The sequence below is a fragment of the Aythya ferina genome, assembly GCF_964211825.1.
Source record: "Aythya ferina genome assembly, chromosome: 2".
Classification (NCBI taxonomy): Eukaryota; Metazoa; Chordata; class Aves; order Anseriformes; family Anatidae; genus Aythya; species Aythya ferina.
The window spans coordinates 50,360,908-50,388,879 of NC_140297.1; the positions used below are offsets into that span (position 1 = coordinate 50,360,908).

Sequence of the window (27,972 nt, forward strand, 5' to 3'; positions counted from 1 at the left end):
ACTATTTTGCTTCCAGTGGCTCAGAAACTACAGACACACACAGAATATTTTTTACCCTGCTACTGTTTCATCAACCAGAGTGAGAGAATGTATGTGGGTGTGTATGCAAGGGGAGGGGAGGTTCAAAGTGACCCCCCAACCCCAAGTCTTTTATTAGTGCTGTAAAGTCACAATCAGATGGGCTATTTCTTTTGTCACATCACTTGCACACAAATAGTTGTACCTGATAACAAGCTGTCATAACTTCTTCTTTCAGAAGGATACTGGTTTGTCTTGTTGCTACCCCTTCAGATACTGTCCAGTCTGACTTTGAAGGGGGGAGGTATAATAAATTACATTGCTGTGAGGGTTTGCCTTTAAACAGAAGATAAGGAGTGGAAATGGCTGGGAACCCATGCACAAAGATGTGAAAATGTTAAGTGAGGTGCTTTAAACCTCTTCCCAGGTAACTTTGCTAGGGACACTTTCAGACTTGAAAGCACTGTCTTGATTAGCTACTTCCACCGGAGAAAATGAAAAGGAAAAAAAAAAAAAAAGTTCCTTCAATCAACTCAAGGGACTTTGGAAACCTCTTTTAAATACCACTGCCTGCAATCTCACTAAGTCGCAGGCACAGCCCCTAAAGACTTCAATAAAACCATTGTCTGGGAAAAGGAGTGCCAGATTTGGCCCAATTTAATACATTAGCTCTGTGGTAGGTGAAAAGCTGAAACACAGAGCCGTTGTGAAAGTAACCTCATAGCCAACAAGATAAGAGATAAATGGCACTCATCCTACCCTTGTAGCACCCAGGAGCGTGCTGGGGGTGGACAAGAAAATTAAAGTGGAGTAGGGAGCAGAAGTTTTAGGCTAAAAAATATTTAACACCCTCCCAGCGTGGGCTGGACAGGATTGTGGTGTTCTTGTTAGTGAAGTTGGCTGGAGTGGAAGGCTGAGAAAGCTTTCAAGGGGGTGTGGGTGGGTGGGGGGTGTTACAGGCCAGGCCTATGCAAGTTCACGAGTTTTAGTAAATTCTCCTGCCAACTCTTCCAGGCTTGAGGCAAACAGAGATAACCTCAGCTTAACCCAACTGCAAGCAAACCTTCCCTTCTCACCCCCACCCTCAATTAGTGAGCTTAAATCCGGAGTGTCTAAAAATAAACTATGAAATCACTTCAGTTACAGCTCTAGTAAGTCACTTTTCCATAAACTTCTCCATATCACTGAAATGCTCCAAGCCTCATTTGTTAAAGACCTGATTCACTTAAAAAAAAATAAATAAAAAAAATGTATGGGAGGGGTGATGAGGCTTAGCTTCCAGCAACTCTTTACTTGTACATCACAGCTTTTCTGCCCCCACAATAAGCTAGGTATTCCTGACTGCATTACTGTTATCTGCTTTTGTTTTTAAGATAAGTAATGCTAAAATAGCTAGTTGGGGAACTTTTCAAATAAGATAAGTTTCTTGCACTGCGAAACTAAGGGCTAATACACTAATTTCAGAATTCAGAATTTCAAGATCTTTTTTCTCTCCCTGTCCCCCAGCTGTGAACATCCGTCCTCACGGCAGTCTCTGACATCAAGACCACCCAGATTCATCGTCATCTTTCAATCAACTGCCTCTGCTGTGCTGAGATAAAAATCTAGACAGTCTTTATTATTACTTTATCCATAACTTGTCTAAACCTTTACCTGCAAAACACTGACTCACACCATCTTTAACCACCTGAAGAATTTAAAGGAAGAGAAATTAACTCATGGATGTGGAAGCTAAACAAGCAACAGCATAAACTTGCAAGTCAAACAATAAAAATCAGATCAACAACAGAAGTTATTTAAGCCAATTAAAATTCAAGTCCTAAAAATAGAAGCCAGAGCAATCATGACTGATCCATTCCTTTTTACCATACTGCTAGTTTATCATCAGATAATATCTAGCAATATTTGCCCTTATTAATGCCTCATCAACCCAAATTAATAGCTTTGAATATGAAACAATCACCTACATTATCCAGAAAATGTTAGTACCCCTCCTCAGCCTGCAGCAAAACAAGAAGAAAAAAAAAATCTACTCACTCCAAAATGCCATTTTAGGCAAGAGTCCACTAAGAAAATGAGATATTGGCACATAGACAACTCCTCCACCTCAGGTCTTAGTAGGAAAGACAGCTGACGTTAGCTAGATCATTGCAAAACATTCTGAGTGTAAAATACTGGTGGATCACTAACAGTCATTGCTTCAAACTTACAAAGGAACTTTAATGCTACAATATTCTTGTCCTTCCCTTGTGACTTCAGCCCACATCACTGCAGCTACTTCAGTGACAAATTGGGACATCTCTCCTTTGGGTATAATTACACAGTCTGGGTCACAAAAGCTTCTGGCGAGCGTTAAGAAATAGGAAGCAAAAGCCACTGGCTTTCATTTTGACAATTACTATTCCATGTATGGAAGAGTCTTCTGCCTGAGCAGATCACATATTAATGCTGTCTTGCTCAGTAGAATACATTAAGAGTTATTAATGGTGCAATGTACAAAGCTTTTCTGGTCTAAAGTAAGCCGACAGTGCTGTCCCACTAGAAGACTATCTCAGATATTTGAAAAGATGGAGGAAATTCTTGAAATATATATATATTTTAAAAAAATCCTTCAGATTACAGGAAAACCTTCACCCATTAGTTTGACAGTTCACACACCAGTATGACAAGATTATCATACCAGAACAAATGTGCTATGTAAGCACACTGGAAGTGGAAACTTGAACAGTTCCCTTCTGGCTCTCTAATTTCATTAAAATTGAGAAATAAATTTCAACAGAAATAAATACTATGATTTGAATATTAGAAAAAATACAAAATATTTAAACTTCCAGCATCATAAATAATAACATAGTATTACAAGGCCATGTTAAACATTTCTTGTGTCATTTCCAAAACTATTTTTGCTCAATTTTCAGAGTGAGAAATTCAGTCCTGCAACCCCTACCCCCAGTTTGAGTAAGAGGAAAGAAGCTGTCATTACTAGAGGGCTACTGCTCCTAGCTGTGATCACCTACATAAATACAAAAAAAAAAAAAAAAAAAAAAAAAAAGAGAGACATATTCATTAGGGGCAAGTCAGGAATTCCTTGGCTTTGTCCTCAGCAATAGAAGGGTAATTTGCTTTTTGTTATTCATAAGATAATGAGGGAGTCATTAGTTAAAAATCCACTGTAAATCCGTTGAGCGTAAGGCCCTTATGGTAACAGAGCAATATGATGAAGTTCTACAGCTTAGCCACTGCTGCCCACACTTAATTTCCCTTACAGATAATCTTGAGGTGCTTGGTATCCACCTTGTTTTCGCAAACACCTAACTAATGCATACTCATTACTGTGTGGTACTATCAGGAGGGGCTGAGAAAGGAGAGGCGAGCTGTTATCATACATGCTTCCTCACTCAATCTTCTGCTGAAAGTGGGTATGAAAGTGGAGATAACAAAATCTATGCATGTTAGTGGCAAATACTGATTTTTATTTTTGCCCATAGAATAGGGACATATTTTAACATCATTTTCTCAAGGAAGTGAAGTCTTCAGATGCACTGTGTTAAAGACAGGATAAGTGCTTAGCATATTCCTGCCTGTGACACAGAAGAGGTTGATACAAATATACAACAGGATCTACTGCAAACCTGAATCCAATACATGCGTACAAGCAGTGAATGTTATTTGAATGTCTTTTTCAATAATTATGTATTTGGAAACTGCCTCTTTTCTACACACACTCTCCATGAATTTGTGTGTATTTCAGAAGAACAAAATAAAAATGCATTCAGAAAGATTCTATGCAATTATTAATTATCATACTAGAAATTAAGAAATATCTTCGAATGATTAGAAAACCTCACTTAAATCAATTTATTTTATTAGTTCTTTGCTCAGTTTAAGTAAGTAAAAACACTTCATGTGAGGTTAGTTCCAGGGTTTATTTGAGTCACATTAATGTTTTTACTAAGTCCTTTATTCAGAGAGTTTCATTGCCTTCCTCTGAATGGGAAAAAAAAAAAAAAAAAAAAGCAACCTCAAAAGATTTGGGAAAGGCAGACTGTGCATTTTCACAATCCTGAGAACATCTTGGGGTTCTCCCACAGTGCAATTAAAAACTAAAAAAAAAAAAAAAATACCAAGAAAACACTCCCTGGAGGAGTGGTGCAGGATTCCCAGCCCTCGCCTGAGCAGTGCAATCCCATCCAGATGGCATCCAGATTTTCTGCTAGTCCACAGGACCTGACTAGGCCCAAAATCGGAAAAAATGCAGCAGGCCTGCTACATACAGATTTCGGCCCTGGGCGGTTGTAGCTGCTCCTCATGCAGTCAAAGTGATCGAAGTCCTGTGTTACCACACAAAATACCCAGTGCATCTATCACTGAAAGTATCCCCCTACAGAAAAAATTAGTATTTTGACAAAGTGGGAGGAGAACGGGGAAAGCAAATATACCGTAATTATAAAGTCTTGCTGTGAAAAGTAATATTTTCACAAACCACTCCAGTAAGTGGAAAGACAGGTTTGCAGGAATTTAAAATCTTTCACCTGAAGTGCTAAGAGCCCAAACAAAAGAGCACTGTTCTGCAAGGGCAGGAAAAAAGCCATTAAAGCAGAACCAGTTGAATTTCTTAATCCAAGCTGCCTGACAGGGTAAAGGTAAACCAGCAGGTAAAATGATTAAGTACATTACTTGAAAATATTTCCTTTTAATAAGCCAAAAGAATTTCCAGAAAATACTTTTAATATTGAACATATATCTTAAGATTTAAAGCTAAATTAGCTTAGGTGTCTTGCCCAAATCAAGAACCAGCTTCAGCAGAAATGCTCCTTCACAGACATCTTTGCCATGTGTCTATCCAGGACTTATTATAATTGTAGCATGGTGACAAGTCTTCCATCTTTGTGTGTGTGTGTGTGTTTAACGTCTATTCCATTTCCTATTTGTCATGAGCTTCATGAGAAAACTGACTATCCTGACCTGCATTTTTGCTATTGGTTCTAACTTCTTTGCAGCCCACCAAAAACACTGCAAAGAAAGGCCTTTTGTTGCACTCCCTTAAAAGCTAATTTCTCAGAGCAGAAATAGAAACAGTAGTGGAAAATCCATAAGACACAGTAGCTTCCTTCCCAGTCTATGAATGATGAAAACAAACAGGAAACAGAGATTAAAATAGGACGGGTAGAAAGAGACTTTTAACTCTCTTTACAGAAAAATGAGCTTCTTTGTAAGCAATGCTTTTTTTATGAAATATGTTTCATTACTATGAAAATTTACAGCTTTTCTTTTAAACATCTCAAAACAAAACAAAACAAAAACAGTATTTTAATGATAACCCAAAATATTTTAATTTGTGTCACACCTCTGTCGTTCTCCAAAGTATCAGCCCATTCTTTTTCACAGCTTAGGCTCCACCATTATATTTAATACACGCTACCTCCTTTACTCAGGGGGTGACATGCAGTGCTCGTGGAAGGAGAGTGTAGTCTGAACAGTTTCCCAATCTACAGAGAGAGTGAGCTGCGCTCCCATGGGGCATGGCTGAAGCAAGCTGCAAATCTGAATTTGTAAACATATTGTAGAAGGTAGACAAAACCATGATACAACACTACAAACAGTGTCAAGTTAGAGACATTTGAATGCTGAATTCCCCAAGGGAACTTCCTGTAGATCAACAGAAATGCACCCTAATGTGGAGGGGATTGTGCAGCTGCCCTCCAACCTCTCCTCTTTCAATCATCACTGCCCTTCTGATGACACCAGGATGTCACATTTGACTCTCTCCTCTGCCTGCCTCCATGCACCCAGTACTGGTTCAGAATGTTGCCTGCTTTAGCAACTTTAGCACCTTGCCTTCCCTTCCTATTCATAAAACCAAAATGCTCATCCAGACCCTCATTATCGTTGCTGAGATGCGAGATAATCTCCTTCCTCCTGGCCGTGACAGAAGCAATCTTGTCCCCTGAAATCCATTCAAAATGCAAATGCAAAAATCATCTTCCTGGATTACTGCCTCAAGCACATTCCCCCTATTTCATCCTGCCAGTCCTCTTACTGGCTCCCCCTTTTTCTACTACATTAAGCACAAATTGCTTGCCTTCATTTTAAGAGTTGTTCTTCGGTGGTGACAACTGATCCAAATGCCCTACACATCTATTTAAAACCCAGGTAATGAAGCCTAATAACTATGTACAAAATCTCTTATGTAACAAGTAGATAGTGCTTGATGCTGTACACTTTAATAACCAATTCAGTGGAGTATACCTTCACACAATAAAACCTGTGGCACATGCCTGAATTACTTTACATAGTCTTTTTGCAGATGGGTTCCAAGTGCAGGCTTTTGCAACATCTGCCCTTCAGAAACATTTTATATTGGACTATTGGGCTTCTGACAGAGCAATTTTTTTAAGCATTCATTACATGAAAAGTGTCATGGGATCTTCTTGGTAAGTAAAAAACTAAGAAAAGTCAAGAACATTGTCACAAAACCTCATGAAAATAGTGGTTTGGTGTTTCAAGTCCTTTCTTCCCTCAGAGAGAGAATTCCCTGGGGGGAAAAAAAAAAAAAAAAAAAAAAAAAAAAAAAAAAACCACACCACTTTCCAACTCCCTTGATGCATTGCCTCTGTTTATCAAGCTGATACAATTTCAAAGAGGTAATTCAGGCTCCAGGGAGAAACGGTAACATGTTGCACATCACTATAGAATGGTGGTGTTGTTTTTGCTGCACAATAAAAGAGATCCCCAGCCTGTAGGTATAAAAGCACTTTTACATCATCTGCTAGACCCTCTGCACCTAATGCCCAGAAAAAAGGGGACAAGAATGCAGGTGGAGAACCTGTAATTCCAGTTCATCACAGGGAAAGAAAAATGGTTTTAGTTTCAGGGTCTGCATGCACATAGCTGCCGTCCAAACCTCTGTCTGGTCAAGTCTCAAGCACACGTTAGCTTCCCAAACCTTAAATCAATCTGGCCAGATTTGTGTGGAAAAGAAATCCAAAGCATTCAGACTGAGAACTGGGGCATGTACTAACTCGGTTTCCACAGATTATTTTAGAAGGTGACATAGTCTGTTTGGAAAAGTCCGACAAGTGTAGAGGTTAATTCTCACCTTTATGAAATGGGCTTAAAAATTTCTAAGAAAACAATGGTCCGTTATTACGTATACAAAGAAAAACTGAGAGATAACTACAGGAAAAAGAAATTTCCAAGAGAGCAGCATAAGGGCATGTGTATGCTGCATAACAGAGAAAAGCCTGTATCCAGATGCTATTTTAGAAGATGGCATCACACATCTCACCAGTAGACTAAGTTTCATGTGAGCAGAGTTGAGGGAGTTTCATAGGCCAAAACAAACAAACAAATAAACAAAACCACAAAAACTACAAAACAAAACACCTACAGTGAATATTTAGGCATATTCTAGCACTGTAGCACTGTTACTATTTACACTAAGTAACAGGTAAAAATCTCTCTTTTGTTCAGGATAGTTGGGCTTTGGAATAGATGCCAAGGATGACTGGCAAATTACCATTGGTGTAGATTTTTTAGAACAGTTTAAACAAATATCTGTCAGGATTGACACTGGAACGAGTGATTCCAGCTCAGGCACAGTGATGAATGTCTCATCTTGTTTTCTAAGATCCCATGCTGGTTACACCTCACTGTACTCCAGAATCTTCTCAATGTCTACTAGAAGCAAGGGAAGTCTTTAATCTCCCCAACATGAAAACAAGTTCCCATTTGAAAAAAACATAGAGTTGTCAGTTTATGATTACTGAAAATGATGTACAATTGCAATGACTACAAATAGAAATTTAACATATTAAATTTTACATTTTTTTTTGTTTGTTTGTTTTGTAATGTCACCTAACACATGATTTATCAAGACAGCAATGTATAAGGATTATATGGCAATGATTTTATTGGAGGGGGGTGTTGGGGAGAGGGCTGCAGCCCATGGAGAGGAGCCCACGCAGGAGCAGGGCATCTGGGGGGTGCTGCCGCGCATGGGGGACCCGTGCTGGAGCAGTTTGCTCCTGGGGGATGGACCCTATGGTACGGAGCCATGTGGGAGCAGTTCTTGAAGAGCTACTGCATGTGGGCAGCCCCCGCAGGCTCAGTTTGGGAAGGATGGCATCTGTGGGAGGGACACCACGTGAAGCAGGGGCAGCAAGTGACTGTGAGGGAGCGGTGGAGATGAAGTGCTGGGGACTGACCGCAGCCCCCAGTCCCCATTCCCCTGCACCTACATGGAAGAGGGGGAGGAGAGAGCACTGGAGAGTGCCAGAGGGGAGCTTTGCTTGCTTTTAGTTTCTCACTTCTCTAGTCTGTTACCAATTGGCAATAAATTACATTAATCTCCCTATGCTGAGTCTGTTTTGTCCATGCTGGTAATTGATGAGGGATCTCCCTGTCCTTATCTCAGCCCAAGAGCCTTTTTTCATCATATTTTCTTCCCCTGTTCTTTTGAGGATGGGGAGTAAGAGAGAGCAGCACAATGAAGCTTAGCTAGCCATCAGTGTGAAACCAGCACAAGCAATTACATTAACACAGCTTAACCGTGTTTCATACCTTATATTGGCCTTGCTCTAAAGAATCTGATGTACTTAATTCCCTTAACTCACCGTTTCTACAAAACACTCTTCATGGAATGGCATCCACCCGAAGGAAGTGGCTTGGAAGGATGAAGGAGGTTATGCTGTTTTATATCAGCATGAATAATTTTGCAGAAGGCTACAAATTTAATGCAAAATAAAGACAGTCCACAAAGAACAGGAAAAAAAAAAAAAAGTATTTTTTTCTGACTTGCCTCCCACGTGACCACAGACAAATCCCTACACAAGAATCTGGGGTGAAGCACAGGGCATTCGTCTCAGGCAGTGGAAAAGAACAGTGTTCCCTATATACAAGGTATAAATATATAATACATTGATGATATATGACAAGAGAACTTTTTCATAGATAAACATCTCCTGCAGATTAGAACAAATGATTTGATAAATCCAGGTGTTTATTCTAGCAGCAGGGAGTGACAATCATAACATTCCCTCCTCACTCTCAAGCATAACAAATTAAAAAGAAAAAACTCCCATGCTCCACTACAAAAGAAAATTGTGAGCATTTTCTTTCTATATGCAAAATAAAAATAAAAATACTAAAGGCTACATTTAGCTCAAAGAAAATAGTAAATTAATTTTGGTACTCCACCAGGGATCATCAGCACACATAGTAAACTAAAGATCATCCTTTACAGTGTTTGGGAATGATCAAAGTCAAATAACACACCCAATTGCAGAAAGTGTCACAGAAAAGATGACAACAGAGGACCCCCTTAGAAAGACCATCACAGCCCTTGAGGTGTGCATTTATTTACCTTAGAAAATATTTGAAAATAAGAACAAATAATCACCCATTCAGCACTGATACAAACATGTGGTAGAGGCACCACTATTATATTAGTAAATAAATTAACAAATGCCTGCTGGAAAAAAAAAAATGGTATTAAATCTTTTATTTTGTAATTTTCTTAAAACCTGATTCTTCCGTGCTCTCAGAAATCATATAGCAATCAAATACAAAGATTATCTGGAAATCACAGGTATTATGGGTGCAATAGATAACAGCACTTTTGCACACAAAAAACTCTGTGGTTACAGACTGGGGAAAAAAATATACCAGGGGATGCTGCCACTTACTTTGCATGAATCTGCCTGAAAGATGGGCCTGTTTTCATAGGAATTAAGAACCCTCCCACTCTTTTCAATCCCCCATCATTATTTAAAAAACAGAACAACAACCAATAGCTTCACAGAACTTTTAAATTTACATGTGTAAACCCGATGTCAGAATGAGAGTTCACATAATCAAAATGTAATGGAAAGAAAATATCCCTATCACATCTCATTGAATGGCCTTACTTCTGTGCATCAGTGAAAGTCCTTGGAGTGGATAAAAGGCCTTCTTTAACATCTGAGATGGAACCATAATGGACATGATTGGAGACATTTCTGGTTTAACTCATTTATTAGTATTTGGGGTATTGTGAATCTGTGTGCTTTTTGTCATCATTATTGTGTTTCACTGTTGTTGTTGGTTTTTAAGGTATCCAGGACATAGGCTGAGATTATTATTTTTGAACATTAGGCAGGTTATCTAGGCAAAGTTTCTTTTCCAAGCTGTAAGCCAAGGAAACAAGCCAAGAAAAATGGAAATTCCTGAAGACTCTGAACTTGTTGGGTGGTAGTTAAATATTTAGATGTTGCTTTCCTCCTTCCTAGCCATGACTTTTTTTTTTTTTTCCACCATTTCACGGGATTTAATTTTTTTCCTACAGAATGATTTATGAAAAACAACAGCTAGCCAGGAGCAGAAGCAGCAACAGCATGAGCTCCAGGTGTTAGGAAAAATCACTACATAATTAATTTTTTCTTTGATATACTATCACATCCCCAAAAACGTTATGGTTGAAGAATCAAAGGTCTATTACATACCATCATAATTTTATTCTATGTGCAGTATTTTCCTTTGTCTTGGATGAGAATGTATTCCCCCAGAAATACAGAAAGAAGGATTCAAGAATGGATTGTTCTGCAGCAACTAAAAATATATGAAGCAGTGCTTCAGGATTGACACAGTCTGTTGACGTTTCAAGGCAGGATCTAGCAAAACAGATGGCATTGGATTTAAAACTCCTGTGCCAACTCAGTTCACCAATGAGCTGAACATTGATTTTCCATGGTTATTGACTTCCAAGAAGTTTCTGAAATTTAAATCTAAATTCAATTTTAAAGGAAGTTTTCGTCCCTTTAGTACTATTGAAGGTTTGAATGTGTTCATATAACATGCAGCATATAATCCACAAGCTGACTCACAGTGACTATAACTGTACTTGAAGTTTGGATGTTCTTTCTTTGCAAGACCTTCTTATGTTGAAACCTGAAGTTCATAGCTGCAATAGGCTAATTTTTCTACACTGATATATATTTCTCCAAAACAGGTATTCTAGAATTATATGCCCCCAGTTTATAGTTTGCAAAGCAGAGATGCGGCCAGTGGCATCTCTTCCAAAAATATGGAAGCACTTTGACTAAGATGATCGGCTGCCAAAAGTTAACTAGGGTTGGGAATTTTCATCATGCTCTAAATATGAATCCAGAAAAAAAAAAAAAAAAAAAAAAAAAAAAAAAAAAAAAAAAGAACAAAGTGCACTACAAACAAACAATGTGGGGTACCTGAGGATAAATTGGCACTGCAATAAATGATGAGCTGGAAACAGCCATGAAAAGAGATCCCTGGAGCATCAGAATGGTTACTTAAAGCTGCTCTTAAAAGTTAAATAAGATACAAGGGAAGTTGCTGTAAAGTTGTAACTTATTTAAATGCAGGAAGAAGGACAAGAGATCTGTTGAAAAAATATATTCAAATTCAAAATCTAAATATTTTCTTTCCTTTCTTTCTTGTAACCAAAGAATTCCTAAAATGCGGTACACAAGCACTTAAAATGTATACGCAGAGCAATCACCTCACCTGACTCCTGCTCTCCAGAAGAGAGACAGGAGTTGCTGTCTCAACATACAGGTCAGAGGGTGGCAAGGATACAGTCCCAGACCTGTGTAGAAATATGGTCTGCACTCTCAACCTTGCAGACCATGCCACCCATAATCCACAATCCAAGTATGCCTGAGAAATTTCTGTTCTAGCCCCAAAAATACATTCAATTTTGAGTGTTGTGTTCCCCTTCCCACCCACACCCACAGTTTTGCCATTTTTTTTAGTATATTTTTTTTCTTGTCCCTCAAATAAAAAGCTTTGAAAATTTATCTGTGTCACCAATACATGATATTGTGAGTGAAAAACATAACATTTTCTCCTTTACTCTTTTTGAACAACAAAGTTAAAAGAGCACCTGACATTAAAAGAAAATGTATGGGACAATGAAGACTGACAGAGTAAAAGTCCAGTTTGCAAAATTTGTGTCTGAATGTATTTACATAAGCATTGAGAAGCTATATAATCATGTCGTTATCACTGTAAGTGTCTCAGAGAAAGGCAGAACATTCTGCTCTTCTGGGGGGCTGGAGGGAGTACACAGTGGGGCTTTTCCTTTAATTTAGCTTCAATTTGTAAAGCCCACACATATTTCATTTGCAGGTTTCTCTTGAAGAGTGATCAAGTTGGAGAAATGTTTCTGGCAGCAGCTCTAAAAAATGAAGAACATCAGCAAACTGAGTATCTTCTTTTTTAATCCTAACATTTCAAATTGAGAAGGATTATGATTCCATTATTCCCCCTCTGAATCTAAACAAGGATGTTTTGGAGCAAGAAGGAAATAAGAAAGCTTGTTTAATAACTTCTAAATATTCTGCATACAAGAGATTGCTTTTGATGTTGTTGAAGGAAAAATCTGTGAAAGATGGAAGCTGGAAGAATAAGGTAACAGTGTCCAGTGGTGTATTGGAGGTAAAGATTCAATGTATGAAATACAAGTTTCATGGTGGACCTTCAAAATATCAAGGTACAAAACTTCACAGTAATTAAATTAATTTATATCTTACCCTCATCTATCCACTTAAAAACAGCAGGTTTCTGTCTAACCTGCCCATCTGACCATCTCCTGATGCTCATTAAGAGAGCACAGCCAATGTCATACCATGGAGCTGCAACAGAGGCACAGAGAGCCCCTTTGTGAGGGACTAATTTAAGAGCTTTCATTACATTTTACTCAATTCTCCAGACCACTGTCAACAGCCCTATTGAAGCTGGCAATTATAGCATATCTTCTTCTTTAAAGCCAAAATACTAGGACTGTTTTTAATTTCATCACCAGCCAAGGAACAATATAGAAGTACATGAAAACAGGCAAGCACAGCAAGCTCCTCCACCCCTACCAATCCATACAATTGTTTATATATGAACAGCACTATACTACAGTACATTCTTTCACTTTTTTTTTTTTTTTTTTTTTTAAAGCCATTCAAGAAGCTTGGAGATTGAAGAGAGGAAAGGGTAGCTTTGGCCTGAAAATAAACAAAAACGCCTAACACAAAAGAAATTCACACAGATCCTTCCTAGATCCAGGTTGCACATGGCTAGGTGTGGAGGCAGCCCATTGCTGACTATCTGAGTCAGCAGATTTGCACTAAATAAGGTTTTTAGAAAAATTATAAGGGAAGGGAAGGAAAGAGAGGTGGGGAAATCAAACTGCATTTAAGCATTGCAGTCCTAAGGATGACTTCATTTAATGACAAATTGCACTGTGTATTTTTAGGTCATGTGTGGGTGTTCACATGCCATATGTAGCTTTTTACCACTAAGTGTTGTATACTAAATATAGGCTCATGCTCCTGTTCACAGTGTAATTGTGGAAACCCATGCTCCAGCCTGAAACCACATGGGAAGAAGCAGCTCTTAGCAGCAATGACTCTGAGGTTAGAAACTCTCCCCCAAACCCTGTCCAGCTTTCTTGGAGACTCATATTAAGTTTAAACTGAAAGGGTTTAAAGGATCTTTTACTCAGCACCCAAGTTCACTTTAATGACACCTTATTTGCTTCTGTTGCCAACACTTCCTATATTCTCTCTCAGGTCTATTCCCCAAAGGTATCTGTACAAAGGCCAACTCTGTTTTTTTTCAGGGGAGTAAAGGAGACATGGCAGTTTAGACAGTTTACATATCCATAACAGCATCATCATAAAAATCAACTCTCAGAGAAAAAAAAATGAGCAGCTTTTAAGGCAGGGATGGGGCAAGAACAGCTCACTGTGACTGGAGTGAGGTGAAGAGGTCTGGCAAGCGTTGTGCTTCAGATGGAGAAGTGCCGTATTTGGAGCAGAAATGCAGCCAGTGGCAACATCCTGCCTTTTTTTATTTTTTCTTTTTAAGTAGGCTTAAAATCACAGAGCATAGAGAGGAGAGAGGAAGCAAATAAAAGAACTGGCTTGAAGGCTAGACCACCAACATCAATGAAAGAAAAGATGTCTACTTGTCTACAATTTCCTTTCAATTGCCTACATTTTTACATAAAAAGTACAAACAACTCTTTGCAGCTTTCTTGCAAAGTGATATTCACCTCTGCAGCTTCCCAGAGCTGCTGCAACACTAGAGGAAAGCTGTGTGAAAGAACATGCCGAGGCAGGGGAGAGAGGAGGAGGAAGTGTACAGAGGAGCATGGAAGCTCCAGATGTGAAGCGTTACTGAACACCACTCCTCCTGCCCAGGCCATGTGCGGGCACCCAGCTCTACCACCAGCGTGACCTTGAGGCCCTCTGTAGCTGCTCCAACCACACCTGCTTGGGATTAGATATTCTGATAGTGAGCGATAGCCTTGCCTGCTTGGTCTGCAACAGCTTGCATCAGATCAAACAGCAGGAGGAGGAAGAAGGCAGCAGCAGGAACTGAAGAGCAGTGCCTACCCTCCTGGACAGAATAAGCAGTAATGTTGATTTAGGTGCTAACCTTGTCCAAGACACCACCTGCCTGTGCATGAAATTCTTACGTGTGTTTAGGTCAGGTTTGGTTGCAGCTCACCCACAATTACAGCCTGTCAGAGGTGTGGATCTAACCTGGAATTCAGAAATACCCCTAATTGCCTACCCTATTTTATAACTTTTTTTGCCCCCTTTTGAATCATCTCATTTATGGATCACCAGCCATTTAAAATTCAGAAGTATACAGGCAGAGGAGATCTAACACTAGAAGTGTTTTTAAAGGAGTCAGCCAAGCTGCTTGCTTAAAATCCTACTAATCCTAAAAAGATTTTTAGGATTAGTACTAATCCTGTAAAATTATAGCATTCTAAATATTCCCGAGCAGTCATGTGAGTTGTGATAGCAATGATTTTTAGTCCCTTGGCAATACAGCTCCTACAGCTATACAAGGGGCTACCAAATCAGTTTAAGAGTTGCTTCTGGTGAATTGAAAGAGATGGATTAGAGAAACAGAGTTTTTATTAAAAAGGAAATGGAAAATAATATTGCAATAACCATTTTCCAATATGTTCCTATTTATACAAGCAAATTCATTCTACTTAAAGGCTTTGTTTAGAAATAGCATTTCCCAACCCTCTTATTGCTAGACTACAGTGAGAGGCTTAGAAAGTGAGAAAGTCCAACTAATCCCAAACGTCAAGAGATTTTTTTTCACCCTCCCCCTTCCTTTTTTTAAGGGCAGACTATCATTTCTCAGAACATTTCCACTTAAAGAGTATTAAAAATACTAATTTGATGCAAATGCCATGCCATAGTGGAATGCTAACAAAATAGCCCGGGAACCCATTGCAATGCAAACCTTGCAATACAGCAGTGCTGGGTAGAAAAACAACATAGTACTCAGACAACTCAAAAGAGGTACAGGTGGACAGAAACCTGATAATTTCTACAAAGCTACATTTTTCCCCTCTCAGTTCCACTCCTCCTCATCTATCCATCCTCCCTTCCAAATACACATTACTGTTACCTAAGAGGGCATTCATGACATGTGAGGCTTAAAAGCTAGCTTGAATCTCCCACCTATTTCGTTAGTATTTAATTCAGAGAAATGTCAACTGCTCTCATACAAGTGTTAAAAGGGAAAAAGCAAAGAGAAAGGGCACAGGTGAATATATATATATATATATATGTATGGTGAGACAGAATGCTACCACACTCAAGAAACGGCTTAGATGTCCTCCATCACCTAAGAAGTACGATGATGCCCTAAAAATGTGTTATCGTGAAATTAAATTTATACATACAAATAAGGAAAGCTAATCTGTTCATTTTCTGGGTAGAGTGACATCAGTATGACATCAACAACAGCCAATCACAGTGCTCCATATGTGTCTGGTGTTCTTGCACTGCTTCATATTTATGGATAAACACCAGGAGGGTGTTAACCCTGAGCTGTGTTTTTCCTCCCCATCATCTTCTAAATAAAGCAGCTGCTTCCATTCAGCATCAAACCTGACTGGAAAAAAAAATAAAAATAAAAAAAAAAATATAAAGCAGCCTCTCATCTCAGCATGTTCTCTGACAAATACAGAAACAATATGTGGAAAGCGGGGGAGAGTGGCTGGAGCTACGTGTCACCGCTTCCTGAAAACCTGTAGGCAGCCCAGAGCTTCAGCTCAGCTCTTCCTTGACTGTGAGATGCAGAACCAGGGGAAAGAAAAGCATGTAGGGTCAAACACAGGGTCAAGGTTTTTGTTGTTACCGGAAAAAACAAATGTAATTGTTATTTCCATCTAGGCATTTTAGACCTTCTGAATAAGTGAAGTGCTGCGCTTCTTCCTCCAACATCGCCATCTCCTCCAATGTTTTCTTTCCAGAGGAAAAGCCTTTTTTAAGGCAAGAAGTGAGGCCTTTTGCTCACTGACAAGACCAGCATGAACAGTTTGGACAGATGGCCAAAGGTCACGGGTCCCCACATCATGACCAGCCAGGCTCTCACAGTTGGCCCCAGGGCTGAGCAAAAGGCAAGCGACTTGCACATCTGTAGTGGTCCGAGCCCACAGGCGCCCCATACAGGTGACACTCAAAGCTGGGCCTTTGACTGCTCTGGCATAGCAAGTTGAAGCACAAATGAGGCTGTGCACTGATTTTGAGATAAAACTTCAAACAGATCTCCTGCAGGCACTGATATCATTTCTCTGTGAATAACCTGTGTGTAAGCACTCTGATTACTTTATGCACCACCTTATAATTAGCATAGCTCAAAGGAGTAGAGGGTGCAATATAAACACAAAGCTAATGAGTGGACTTAAAAGGCAGATCATATAATGCAAAAACACATTATTATTTTTTCTGGCCAGTGCCACTCAATCAAAACCAGGGCTCATTTTGCTTGTACTATATTGCTCAGAGCTGGAGCTTGGTGAGCCATCTATGCCGTTTGTTACTTTTGCTTCAGTTATGGCTATTCTTCAACTGTGATACTACATATATTCATTACACATAAATAGCATCATAGTGTAACTAAATGCAGGTGAATAGCATTGTATTTTTATTTATTTGGTTGTTTATTAACTACCAAAGGTGTACTTTTTCCTTCAAGACATTCATTGCTAGTTCAGGGGCTTACATCATAGCTCATCAAGATAGCTCATCGCCACAGGCAAGGAAATTCCAGCTTCTTGCTAGGCTTTCTCTATATATCCTTCCAGGGAACTATTCATGTGTAAAAGTACAGAAACTGTTCTGTAACTCTGCCTGCAGCTCAGTGCACCACTCAGCTTCATACACTGAGTGTTACACGGGATATTTTTGCAAATGAAGCTATAGGAAAGAAAAAAATATGCATATCAGATGGTAGGCCTACAGTTACAGTCTAAATCCCATTAGGGAGATTTTAGGTATCTGACAGAGCATGAAAATTAGTTGGAATAAGAGAATTTGTTTCTAAAGGCACACTTAGATGTTGTATAAGCCATCGTGGACTCCACTTACAAAGGATACAGCTACTTTCTCAGCTACTTTACCTGCTAATCTCTGGGGGGACGCATTAACAGCAAGCCCCAGTTGTACAAGGAGGAGCTAAACTTGAAAGATCAAGACAGTTTCTAAGATCAACTAGAGGACATCATCCAGAGATACTTTTTACCATGCTTTCAGCATCTAAAAAACTAAAATCAAATAATTTAAATGCAAAAACTGTTTTGCTTCTCATTGACCATTGGCCAGTAATTACCTAGCTTCTACATTTTTTCACAAAAACATTTTCTGTGATCAGAATTTCAGAGCTAAATTTAGGGTTAAAAAACAGTTTAAAAACCTAGGCCAATGCCTACCTCACAACTCCTTATATTTTATGCTATAAGTGTTGATACATTAAATCTCACAATATCCCTCATACAGGATCTATCTGTATGGCTTGGCCCAAGATTTTAGTACGGTTCTGTGATTTGCATATACCACTATAAGAAGACTATAGCAAGAACATTGTAGTTGCAACCCTTACAGGAAAGACAAAGGCTTAGAACAAGGAAAAAGTGTAATTATCATTCTTTGTCTTACTTATCAGGACAAATGCCACAAGAAAACCAGCTTTGCATTCACCCCCTCTAACATATCTCTTCCAGAATTGTTGAACCTTTTAGAAATCCAAAATATATCCAGTAAACTAAGGCTGAAACATTTGGATTACCATTAACTAAGAGTGAAATAAACTTTATTCATAGTCTTTTAGCTAATATAGTCTTAACAGTTATAATGTAAGACAAACACTAATAAAGGCTAATAAACACTATGAAAACAGGCATTTACTCTGACTTTGGGGCAATTCTGTTTCTCTTCAAGCTGCTCCACAGCTCTCAGAACCTGCAGAAACCTACAAAATATGGAAACAACGGTATCACTTATGCATTTAAACTCTGAAAAATCCTCCAGTTTCTACATTTCACTTTATTTACTCCAACAGGGAAAAAAAAAAAAAAAAAAAAAAAAGTTAACATTTGGTGGAGCAGAGTTTTGTAGAAAGGCTCTTCAGTCTTGAGACAACCAGAAAAACCTTTGCAAAATGCTAAATATAGATACTATAAACCAGTGACCTGGGCAGAATAATTAGAGGACTGAAACCTCAGGAAGGGTCCAGATTTGAGTAAGGAAATATGTAACAGCTGTACTTCAACTGCACAATAACAAACTTTTTCAATGACAAAGACCCTTTTTGTGCATTTTGCCATTTCCTGAACAACCTTTCAGAAGAGACAGGAAGCCTGGCCATGAGGCTAAGCAGTTCCTCTGACACTGGAAAGAATGAAGAATCATGTTCATTATTATTTTGTTACACTACCATACCAGAATTTCATTTTTATGTTTATGTATATATATATATATATAAAGATCTGACCAATCTCCTATAAACTTTTATTGAAAATGCCTCTGAAATAATCTGATTTAGATCACATTGTAAAATAAAATTCTGTCGGCAAGCCTGCTTTCTCCCTCTCACATGCAAACACCCCCCCAAAGACACCAACACAGCAAAAGAAGAGCAAACATAACTTCAATAGCATGCTGTGTTGGAGGAGACAGAAGGGCGAGACTGTATGAGAGAAGAACTTCTGCATTGTATCATAAGCACACACTCTAAAACAGAAAGCAATGTAGTAAAAGGTAGACTATTCCCATTCTTAGAAAAACATGTCTGAGGTCACTTAAAAGAATTACTAAGTCTTCTCATTCTTTTACTCAATCATTTTTGAATGTTAGCTATGCCAGTCTGAGGACACATGTTAAAGTATCAGAATTCAGTGACAGACAATAAAATAAAATAAAATAAAATAAAATAAAATAAAATAAAATAAAATAAAATAAAATAAAATAAAATAAAATAAAATAAAATAAAATAAAATAAAATAAAATGCAAGTTAACCAGCTGCTTTCTTGTAACTGCTCCCTGACTGAATGACAGCTTCTGAACAGGAGCTGGCAGATCCTTCTGGAGGCATGCCAGCAACCAGAGCCTCTCCATCACAGTATGAGTGTGCTCTGGCATCGCTCTGCTAGGAACTGGTGACCTGCACCCCTCACAAAGCTTCTCATCCAGCGAGGAGCTGCACAGGAGCTCCACAAGGCACCTTTATTAAGGCACCTGGAAGGCGGCCGTGCTACTGGGTGGATGCTCCGGAGGAGGAAGCCTCTGACCATTCCCTCTGGGCTCAGACTGATAGGAAGATGCATCAAACCTTCCCATTGTTTGTCGGTCCTTGCTGCCCCAGTGACTCACCAGCCAGTTCCCTCACATTGCCCTGAGGCACACAGCCTCACCACTGTGGAATAAATGACTTAGTGGCTGGCCCTTTGGGGTTGATAGAGCCAGCATTCACACAGCTGGCTTTGATGAAATAAGCACTGTCTTTTCTTCCTGTAAGCCCCTGTTCACCAAAAATAGAAATTAACAAATAATAATAATTAAAAAAAAAAAAAATCAAGGGACAAATCACACTGTTAATGTGGCTCATTCTCGTAAGCCAAAGTCATCTTCCACAGCAAAACTGCTGTGTGTGAAAACATCAGTTACTAGAATTCAATCCTATAACAGCTAACACTGACAACTCTGCTTGCCATTTTATTTCTCTGTTCCCACCCAAAACAATGTATTATTATTTTAATCATCAGTTACTATGCTGTGTATCAAATATACAACCCCATGACTTCCACTATTAGGCATTATTTTGTGCATCTTTAAAGGCAAATTACTGTGACAAATCGAAACACTTGCTTCAGTCACTAAATACTTTACATTTGTTGGTGTTTTGTTGTTGTTGTTGTTGTTGTTTGTGCTTGTTTGTGTTTTTTTTTTTTTCTTTCTTTCTGTGTGTGTATTTTAATTTTTATCTTTTTCCTTCCCAACATCTTTTCTGTTTGCATTATTTCACACGTGAAATCAGAGTTGGCAAGATGTACAAGATACGCCACACAGATACAGGTTTACTCAAGAGCAGCTACAAGGTTAATTCCCAAGCACCGCAGCAGCCTGAATCCTGCCATGTGCTTTTAGAAGGAAGAATCGGTGAACACTGCACCTTCTCTGCAAGGACCCCAAGAGGAAAAGGTGACAATTAACACCAAGTGTGCTAAAGGCAGCAGTCTGTGTAGATAAATTCCTGCCTGTTGGCAATCAGATGGGAGAAATTTGCCCCACATTGGGTGGTTGCTGGGTGACCTAAATTATGTCATGAGGAGCAGGATGCTACTTGTCTCAACTCCATCTGCCCAGAAGTGAGGCATCTCCCCAGTGATGACAGGGGAGCACCTCCTCCACAGGGCAAGGCAGTCCCTCCAGTGTCTGTCACCAGCCAAAAATGCCTCCTGACAGCTTACAGGGAGAGCCCTGGTGCCTGCCACTCACCTGTGACATGGTGACAGCTCAGTGAGATGAGTCCCATCCTGCCTACCTCAGCTGTAGTAGATTTGGACCCTTCAGTGTCCTGCTCCCAAAGGGCCTGGAGTAGCCAGTCTTCTTATTTCTATACAGTGATCTTGTATTTTTCTTAAGATGCAAGGTGTTCTATGTTCAGTTGGCTTAGCATATGGACGTTTATAGGCATCTATTTTGCAGTGTAGAACTGTACAATAAGTATTGCTGAAATCCATTCCAAGGGATGTTGTGAAGGCACTATCAAGGAGCTGTTTTATTTTTTTTATTTTTTAATATTCCATTCAATCTCCTGTTCCAAAATACCTAAAGCTGTAAGTCCTTTAGCTTTAGACTAACATGAAAATTTTAAAGTAAATTAAGTAGGTTCTTTATTGCAATAATACCGCTTTTCTAATCATTAGACTAATGGTTTTCATTGCATTCCTTTAGCTTAAAATATTATTTTAGGGGTGGGGGGAAAGTTTGCTCCAGGCTCAGTATTGTATGCCAAGTTTCAGTCAGCAGTGAATCTTAATGGCAGAGTTATAAACCCTTGAAAGCAAAAATTTATAATGGAAATGCTGACACAATAACAACTATAGCTAGCAGCACAGGTGACACTCCTTTATTGATTCTCCCCTTTTAACCTATTCCTAGGAGCCTAAGATTTTCTGCATTTAGAAGTCTTGCATAAAAAAGATTTCTGTAATTGTATTCACTCCGGTTGAAGTCAGTCTTTACATATGTACAACCATTCCCACCTTGTTCAGAATCTGAAATTCCTGATCAGCAGGATGCCCCAGGTTTGCAGGGACTTCTTTTGAGCAGGTTGAATATTTTGAAAAAGCACGGGGAAGAGGAGGATCTAACTAATGCATGTGGACAGGGAAGGAAAGAAGAGTAAATAGACAGCTTAAAAAGTACAAGAAATTACAGGAGAGGACAGACAGGGAAAAGCAAAATGGATACTGAGAGAAAGGAATTGTAGCTAAGAGCAGGAAGTGGGAAAGAAAATCCATGTTACTGAAAGAACAGAAAAAGTACACATGAGAAGAGCAGCACAGGAGAAAACAGCAAACAGACAAAAACAGGGAAGTGGAACAGAGAAGGAAGACAAAGTATTTTTAATACTAACACAAATGCACTGCTTAGGCAAAAATGAGAGGACAGGCAGCATAGCATAAAGCAGTCAACTCAAAAAAAGTCTACTGCTGATGTCCCACTGGATTTTTTTTTTTAATGTATCCTTCTTCATACATTTAATTGTGCTGTTTCTCTGGCCAAAGTCCAAAAATTATGTCAATGCCAGGAAAGAGGTGAACAAAACAGTTTGCACTTTCAGCTGAAGCCAAGCAGCTGCTTATTTGGGGGGCAAGTTCTGAAATTAATTAAAGAACTTTTTTAACCTGCTCATCTCAATTGCAGGAAAATACCTCTTATATTTTAGGCTCCCTGTTAATAAGTACCACCACCATCTAAAATGATCATTAAAATAATACCAAGGTACTTACAAAAGAATATAGAGAGATCCACAAATAATCAAAATACACAGCATGAATCATCTTCCGACCATATGCTCACAGTACGTGAAGCTGAAGCCCTGGATACTTACAGGTAAGCGTAACATTTTATGCAGTATAGGAAGGGGTGAGTAGTTTTTTTTGTTTGTTTGTTTGTTTTGTTTTGTTTTGGGGAGGCTGTTTTTAATAAACACCATATAAAAAAAAAAAAAAAAAAGCAACACATACATTGGAATTAGGACCAAAAGAAAGAAGTGTAAGTGATCTGAAGACGTTCAGACTGCTCTGGGGAGCACAAGGCAAGCTCCATCTGCAGGATTATGAGGTTTGAAAGCTTCAAGAAGCCAAAATTAGATGCTGAGGTTCTCCAGGGTGCTGCACATTCCCAACTATTTTTATAGATCTGCTGGAACTGTGGAAGCCCCGTACTCCAAGCTGAATCCTCTTCTCTTTCCAGAAATTGAATTAATGAGACATTATTTTAAGAAAAAGAATCCTCTCCTCACCCCACACCCCTCCAAAACAAAATTAAAATAAAAGCACCACATTCTCTGTAATGACACATTCTGAAGTTCTGCTCTGGCAGCATGCCAAGCCAAACAGTCATAAGCAGTGGTAACTCAAGAGCAGCTCTGAAGCTCACTCTTCAGTGCCACCGGAGTCCCTCCTGGTCCTGCCCATCCGATGCTCTTCCCACCATCACCCTTCTGTTTTGAGGAAAACATTACAGAACATGCAGTGCATATATAAAGCCTGAACTAAGTTTTCAGGCAATCATTTTGAATGGCTATGTGATTTCCCCTTAAAAATAAATAAATAAATAAAATAATCAGTGAATTTTGGCTGCATTGGGCATAAATACAGGAAGATGATATTATTTAATCTCTGGAAAAATAAATGGCACACAGGTTTCTGCTGGTGTGCTACTGTAACATTTGGCACAATCTCATTGGAAGGATTGTGTCATGCTGATGGATTAATGAACTCTCTAAGAGAAATGAAGAGATAAATATGTAATAAGCAAGCAACCTGCACTGACAGAGTTACTGCAAGTAAAGGCTGTGTGTCTCGCCTGTATTTGTCAGTACTGAGCAGACTCAAAATACAAGAAATTGTAAATGGAACAAAGCCAGAAAATAACTTTAAAGGCAGATAGAATCATTTTATAAAACTAGTCTTCATCTAACCAATTAAACAGGCTTCAAGTATATATACATATATATATAAAGAATAAAGATATATATATGAAACCAGTTTAACATATGTATGTCAATATAGCATATATATATGAAAATATATTAAATTATTTGCAAAATACAAGGAAAAAAAAAAAACAAACAAAACAAACAAAACAAAACAAAACAAAAAAACAGAACAGACTCAATTAACTTTGTAAAGGAAAGATAAATCCTCTCCCCCTTCTTTACTTTCCTTAAACAAGAGCTTTTTGACTTAACAGTACTTTAAATCACTTTGAATCAACCTACCAAATTACTATATGTTCTACCTCTTATAAGATATTTAAAAGAAAATAGTATGCACTTCTTACATAAATCTGAACAGTTAATTATTTTATTTTTGTCTATGAAAATAAAAAACTTTATTAAACAGTAAATATTGAATACGGGTTCTAACAGGATGCTTTTTGCTTATGATCTATTCATGAATTTTGTTAATTGACCAAAAATAACATATTTTAAAACAAAATAAGCAATTCTAAAGTTTAAAAAACTTTCTTAGTTAGTTAAAAAAGGACAGAAATCTAAAGTTCTTCAGTCTAGACTATAAAAGTTGAGCAAACTCAAGACTTTCTATTAAGAATTAAAAAATATAAGAAAAATGCTTAAGTATTTCAGAAAGAATGAGGAAGAAATATTTCAATTCCTTTCTCTTCCAAACCATTCAAAGGCAACAAACCCTCAAACCATAAATCTCATGGTCAGTTCAAAAAATGTGAGAAGCCATGTATTGGTTCTTTCTTCAGTCAAACCTGTTTGTTCTTCTCTAAAGGAGTATTTTCTATTTTTCTCAGGAAAAAAAAAATAAATAAAAGCTTTAAAAACACATAAATGGCATCCAAAAATCCCTGTTCTCCTTGTAAAGTGCTGGCATTTCCACAGCTTCCCAAACATGCAGTGCAGCTGTGGTTTGTCTCTATTCTCTTTTCAGAAGAACTAGCAAGTTTCAAAACATTGTATTCCTACAGTAGATGCTGAAGGCACTCACAGCTGAACCCAAGCAGTTCTAATACAGAGGATGGGGGGTGGTTATTCCCTCAACACTGCTTGTCATCTTCCCTGTGGCTGCCCACCCTGCAGCAGGATGGGTTGGCTTGAGTATAATTCTGCTCTGAACATAAAAGTGCTGTTTTGGGTTTCTTCTGCTCACAGCAAGCTGTGAGCTGCTGTGATGAAGGAGAAATTTGACAAAGAGGGTTCCCACTGTGAAGGAAATCTCTCCAGGGGTTGGGAAGGGCTATCAACACCAGCAGTTAAGCATTACGGCCATCCGGCATTCAACCCTGCTTTGATGGTGAACTGACAACATGAGGCACATAGCATCAGCACATCTTACTGCAATGGCACAGACTAGGAGGCAGCAAGAATTAGGACAGGAATCTTTTGACCATGGTCATTTATTTGACCCAACAAGATAAATGCAGGAAAGCAGCAGCTAGAGATGACCACAACTAAATACCTGTCCCCATCATCCCATCAGCATCACCATACATCCTCAGGGGGATTCAGATCCAGCAGTTCAGAGCTTCCTCCACATCTCATAATCCACAATGTTTGATCTCCTCCAGCAACAGAAGTACCTGATACTGGAGACTGATTCTGTAACTTTTTGTATTTAGGAGTATTAAAAGCAAAAGAAATGGACAAGTTCTTCAGAGACCAAATTCCAGCAAGAGTAAAGGACAATGAAGCAGTTGTGTTACCTCATGTAAAGCATCCTGTCACTTTTGCAGAGGTGCAGACAGAAAGTACGATTTGGGTAACGCCTTCTGAAAAATACACATCAACTTTTTCAATACACAAACAAGGACAAAACTCAGAGCTTGCTCTGAAGTCTCAGTAAGTTGCAGAGCTCTGCAGCCTCAGCTAACCTTAGGGGTGACTTGTGCCATACAGCCTTTGAACTTTTCCTTCTTTGCTTCTGTGGCAGGAGTAGAGCAGGCAGCTGAGTACATGTGTGTGGAGCTTCCTCCAATGCAGGGGCACCCAGACCATGCACAGCAGGCATTTGCTCTGGAAGTCAAGTCCATATTCAGGGGGCAGGACAGCACCAGGGAGAGAGAAATGCAGGAATGTTATGGTTGGATTGGGTGGTTGCTTGCTTGCTTCATTGGTTTGGGGGCAGGGTTATGGACTTCTTTCATTATTTTGAGTCTTTGTTATTTTTTTTTCTACTTGTTTGCAAATACAACATAGGTTTTGTTTGTGAATTTTTGGAGGAAACTGGCTTTCAATAATCTAGGTATACTCTTCTCCAAGCTGTGCCATGTTTGAAGTCCTCCAGAAGGATGGAGTAATGCTACAATGGGTTGGAGTTTCCATGGGCTAGACTATAGGCAGGTGTTTTAGGGGTCTAGGCATTAAAAGAAGGAAAGAGATAACTTTCACTCTGTCTATCAATACTGTTAGACACACCAATTATTTTTAAGTCAAAAAAATGTTTTGACAGCCATCAGATTAATTTCAACTATTTTTTCTACTACAACTACCTGTCTGTCTTTCCCAAATAACCCCTTCCCAAGCAGTACAGGATTCCTGGTTTCTGTATCTTTATGAGCTAATAAAAGTGAATCCAAAGGCCCAAAGATGCATCAGAAGAACTGAAGAGTGCAACTGGCATTTCTTTGGTTTCATAATTAAAGTCTGGTGATTAAATCAGTAGATCCAATTTTGGCTGAGAATCTTCAGAAAGCAAGGGACAGAATCACCAGCAAAGCCCCAGAATATTCTCAGCTCTTGCCTTCAGCACAACAGTTTCCTTGTTGCCCGAACATAAGTGACAGCAAACTTTGTGGTACATGAAGCAAAGACAACAGGAAAAAAAAAAAAAAAAAAAAAAAAAAAAGCCATTTCTTGACAGCTGTGGCAGCATTATCTCCTGGTAGCATAACTGTATTTTTAGCAATATTTTTGAAGACCAAGCAGAGCAATGATTGCCTCTTATCACAGTGATGCTACCTGCAGCTACCAAAACACTGAGATGGTGCAGTCAAACAAATCCATCCCCATCACTTTGTTGCTACCCTAACAGATATGTCATGGGGCAAATGATGCATCAAGGGACAGCACTGCCACATACCTAAGATTTTATCAGAAGTCTCATAGTATTTGGTGAAGTTTTCTTATGTACTTAACTTATACACCTAACTCTTGGCAATTGCATGAAGAACTTATGTGAGAAACTGCTTTCCTGAACCTCATATCTGTGGAGAAAAGTTGCAAAATGTAAATCCTAGGCCTTCCAATACAGGATAATTTTTCAGGAAAGTTCTGGAAGAAAACAGCAGAGAGAGTTGAGCATACTTATGGTGTTTTATAACAGCTTTTCTTACAATAAAGATCTCCAGTAACACATCAACAATTGAAAAAAAATTTTGCTGGAGGCATTTAAAAAGAGATGCTCCAAACATGCACACACAAAATGGATGAAAATTCTCAGAGACCTGGTCCTGAAACTACTGGTGCAGCTACTCCTCCTGCTAGAAATCAACAATGTGCTAAAACCATAGCCTCAGATCCTGCTCACAGCAAGAGGCTAAGCCATTTGAAAAGAGTTGATTATCCCTGTATGCAGAAGTGGAAGAGAGTTCATAGTTTGCTACCACACATCAGTGTGCCACATCCTTATATTAAGGTCCTTTAATATGAGATGGGAAGAGCATTACAGTGCCCACTCTCTAACCTTGTACATTATTACTGTCATCTGTTTCAGGGCTTAGGAGTTGTTGTGTTGTTGTGGTTTGTTTGTTGTTTTTCTGTTGTTGTTGTTATTTTTGTCAGTTTTCAATTTCAGTCAATGTGCCAGCCTTCACAGACCAGTCAGTTAAAATGGTATTTTAAGTAAGACTTCACAAGAAAACAATGCAGACACTACTCCCCCCAAATCAAGCCACATTATATGAATTGCAGTTTCCTTCTACTACTGATACTATAATTTTGACAAAAAAAAAGTCTTCCAGTTTTTCTGGCCTGAGTTCTGCATCTGTGTAACTAAACTATTTAAGATCCTGGTTAAGACCCAGATACAGTTTCTAACTCATTACTCTGTTATTCAGATGCACAGAGTTTCTATCTTTATACCTGTTAACTTATTCATTTGTGTATGTGTTTACATGTTGAACTGATGCTCACTGAGCAGTAGTTCCTGGTTCCTCTTTCTCTGCCCTTTTGAGCAGAAGGACATACTACTTTTTCCCCTTGCTTCTCTTGCTGAGTTCACTCTTTATTTCACAACTCATCCAATATAGTGGCCAGTAGTGTTTAAAATTCATTCAGATATTCTTCTGAAATTGTTCAGATCTGTCATTTGAATCTGCTGCTTTGTATAATGGCTCTATTTATTTTTATTTTTTTTTCAAATGGCACTCTTA

At 38.7% G+C, this 27,972-nt stretch overlaps 1 protein-coding gene across 3 annotated transcripts in view; it reads right to left on the bottom strand.

The window, feature by feature from the left end:
* LOC311431390 (uncharacterized protein) overlaps positions 1-27,972 on the bottom strand; it is a 541,797-nt gene that overhangs the window by 420,365 nt on the left and 93,460 nt on the right. Inside the window, exons 4-6 of one of the 3 annotated variants that reach the window (XM_084508852.1) lie at positions 25,474-25,615; positions 25,306-25,371; positions 23,915-24,391 (exon numbers count right to left, since the gene is read on the bottom strand). The exons of 1 other annotated variant lie outside the window; for it this stretch is intronic. In XM_084508852.1, the coding sequence (XP_084364978.1) occupies positions 24,349-24,391; positions 25,306-25,371; positions 25,474-25,615 (251 nt within the window). In that variant the 3' untranslated portion in view covers positions 23,915-24,348. Of the gene's footprint in view, positions 1-2,055; positions 2,346-23,914; positions 24,392-25,305; positions 25,372-25,473; positions 25,616-27,972 lie in introns of those variants that run through there. One more of the 3 variants, XR_014689389.1, reaches the window with a different exon arrangement.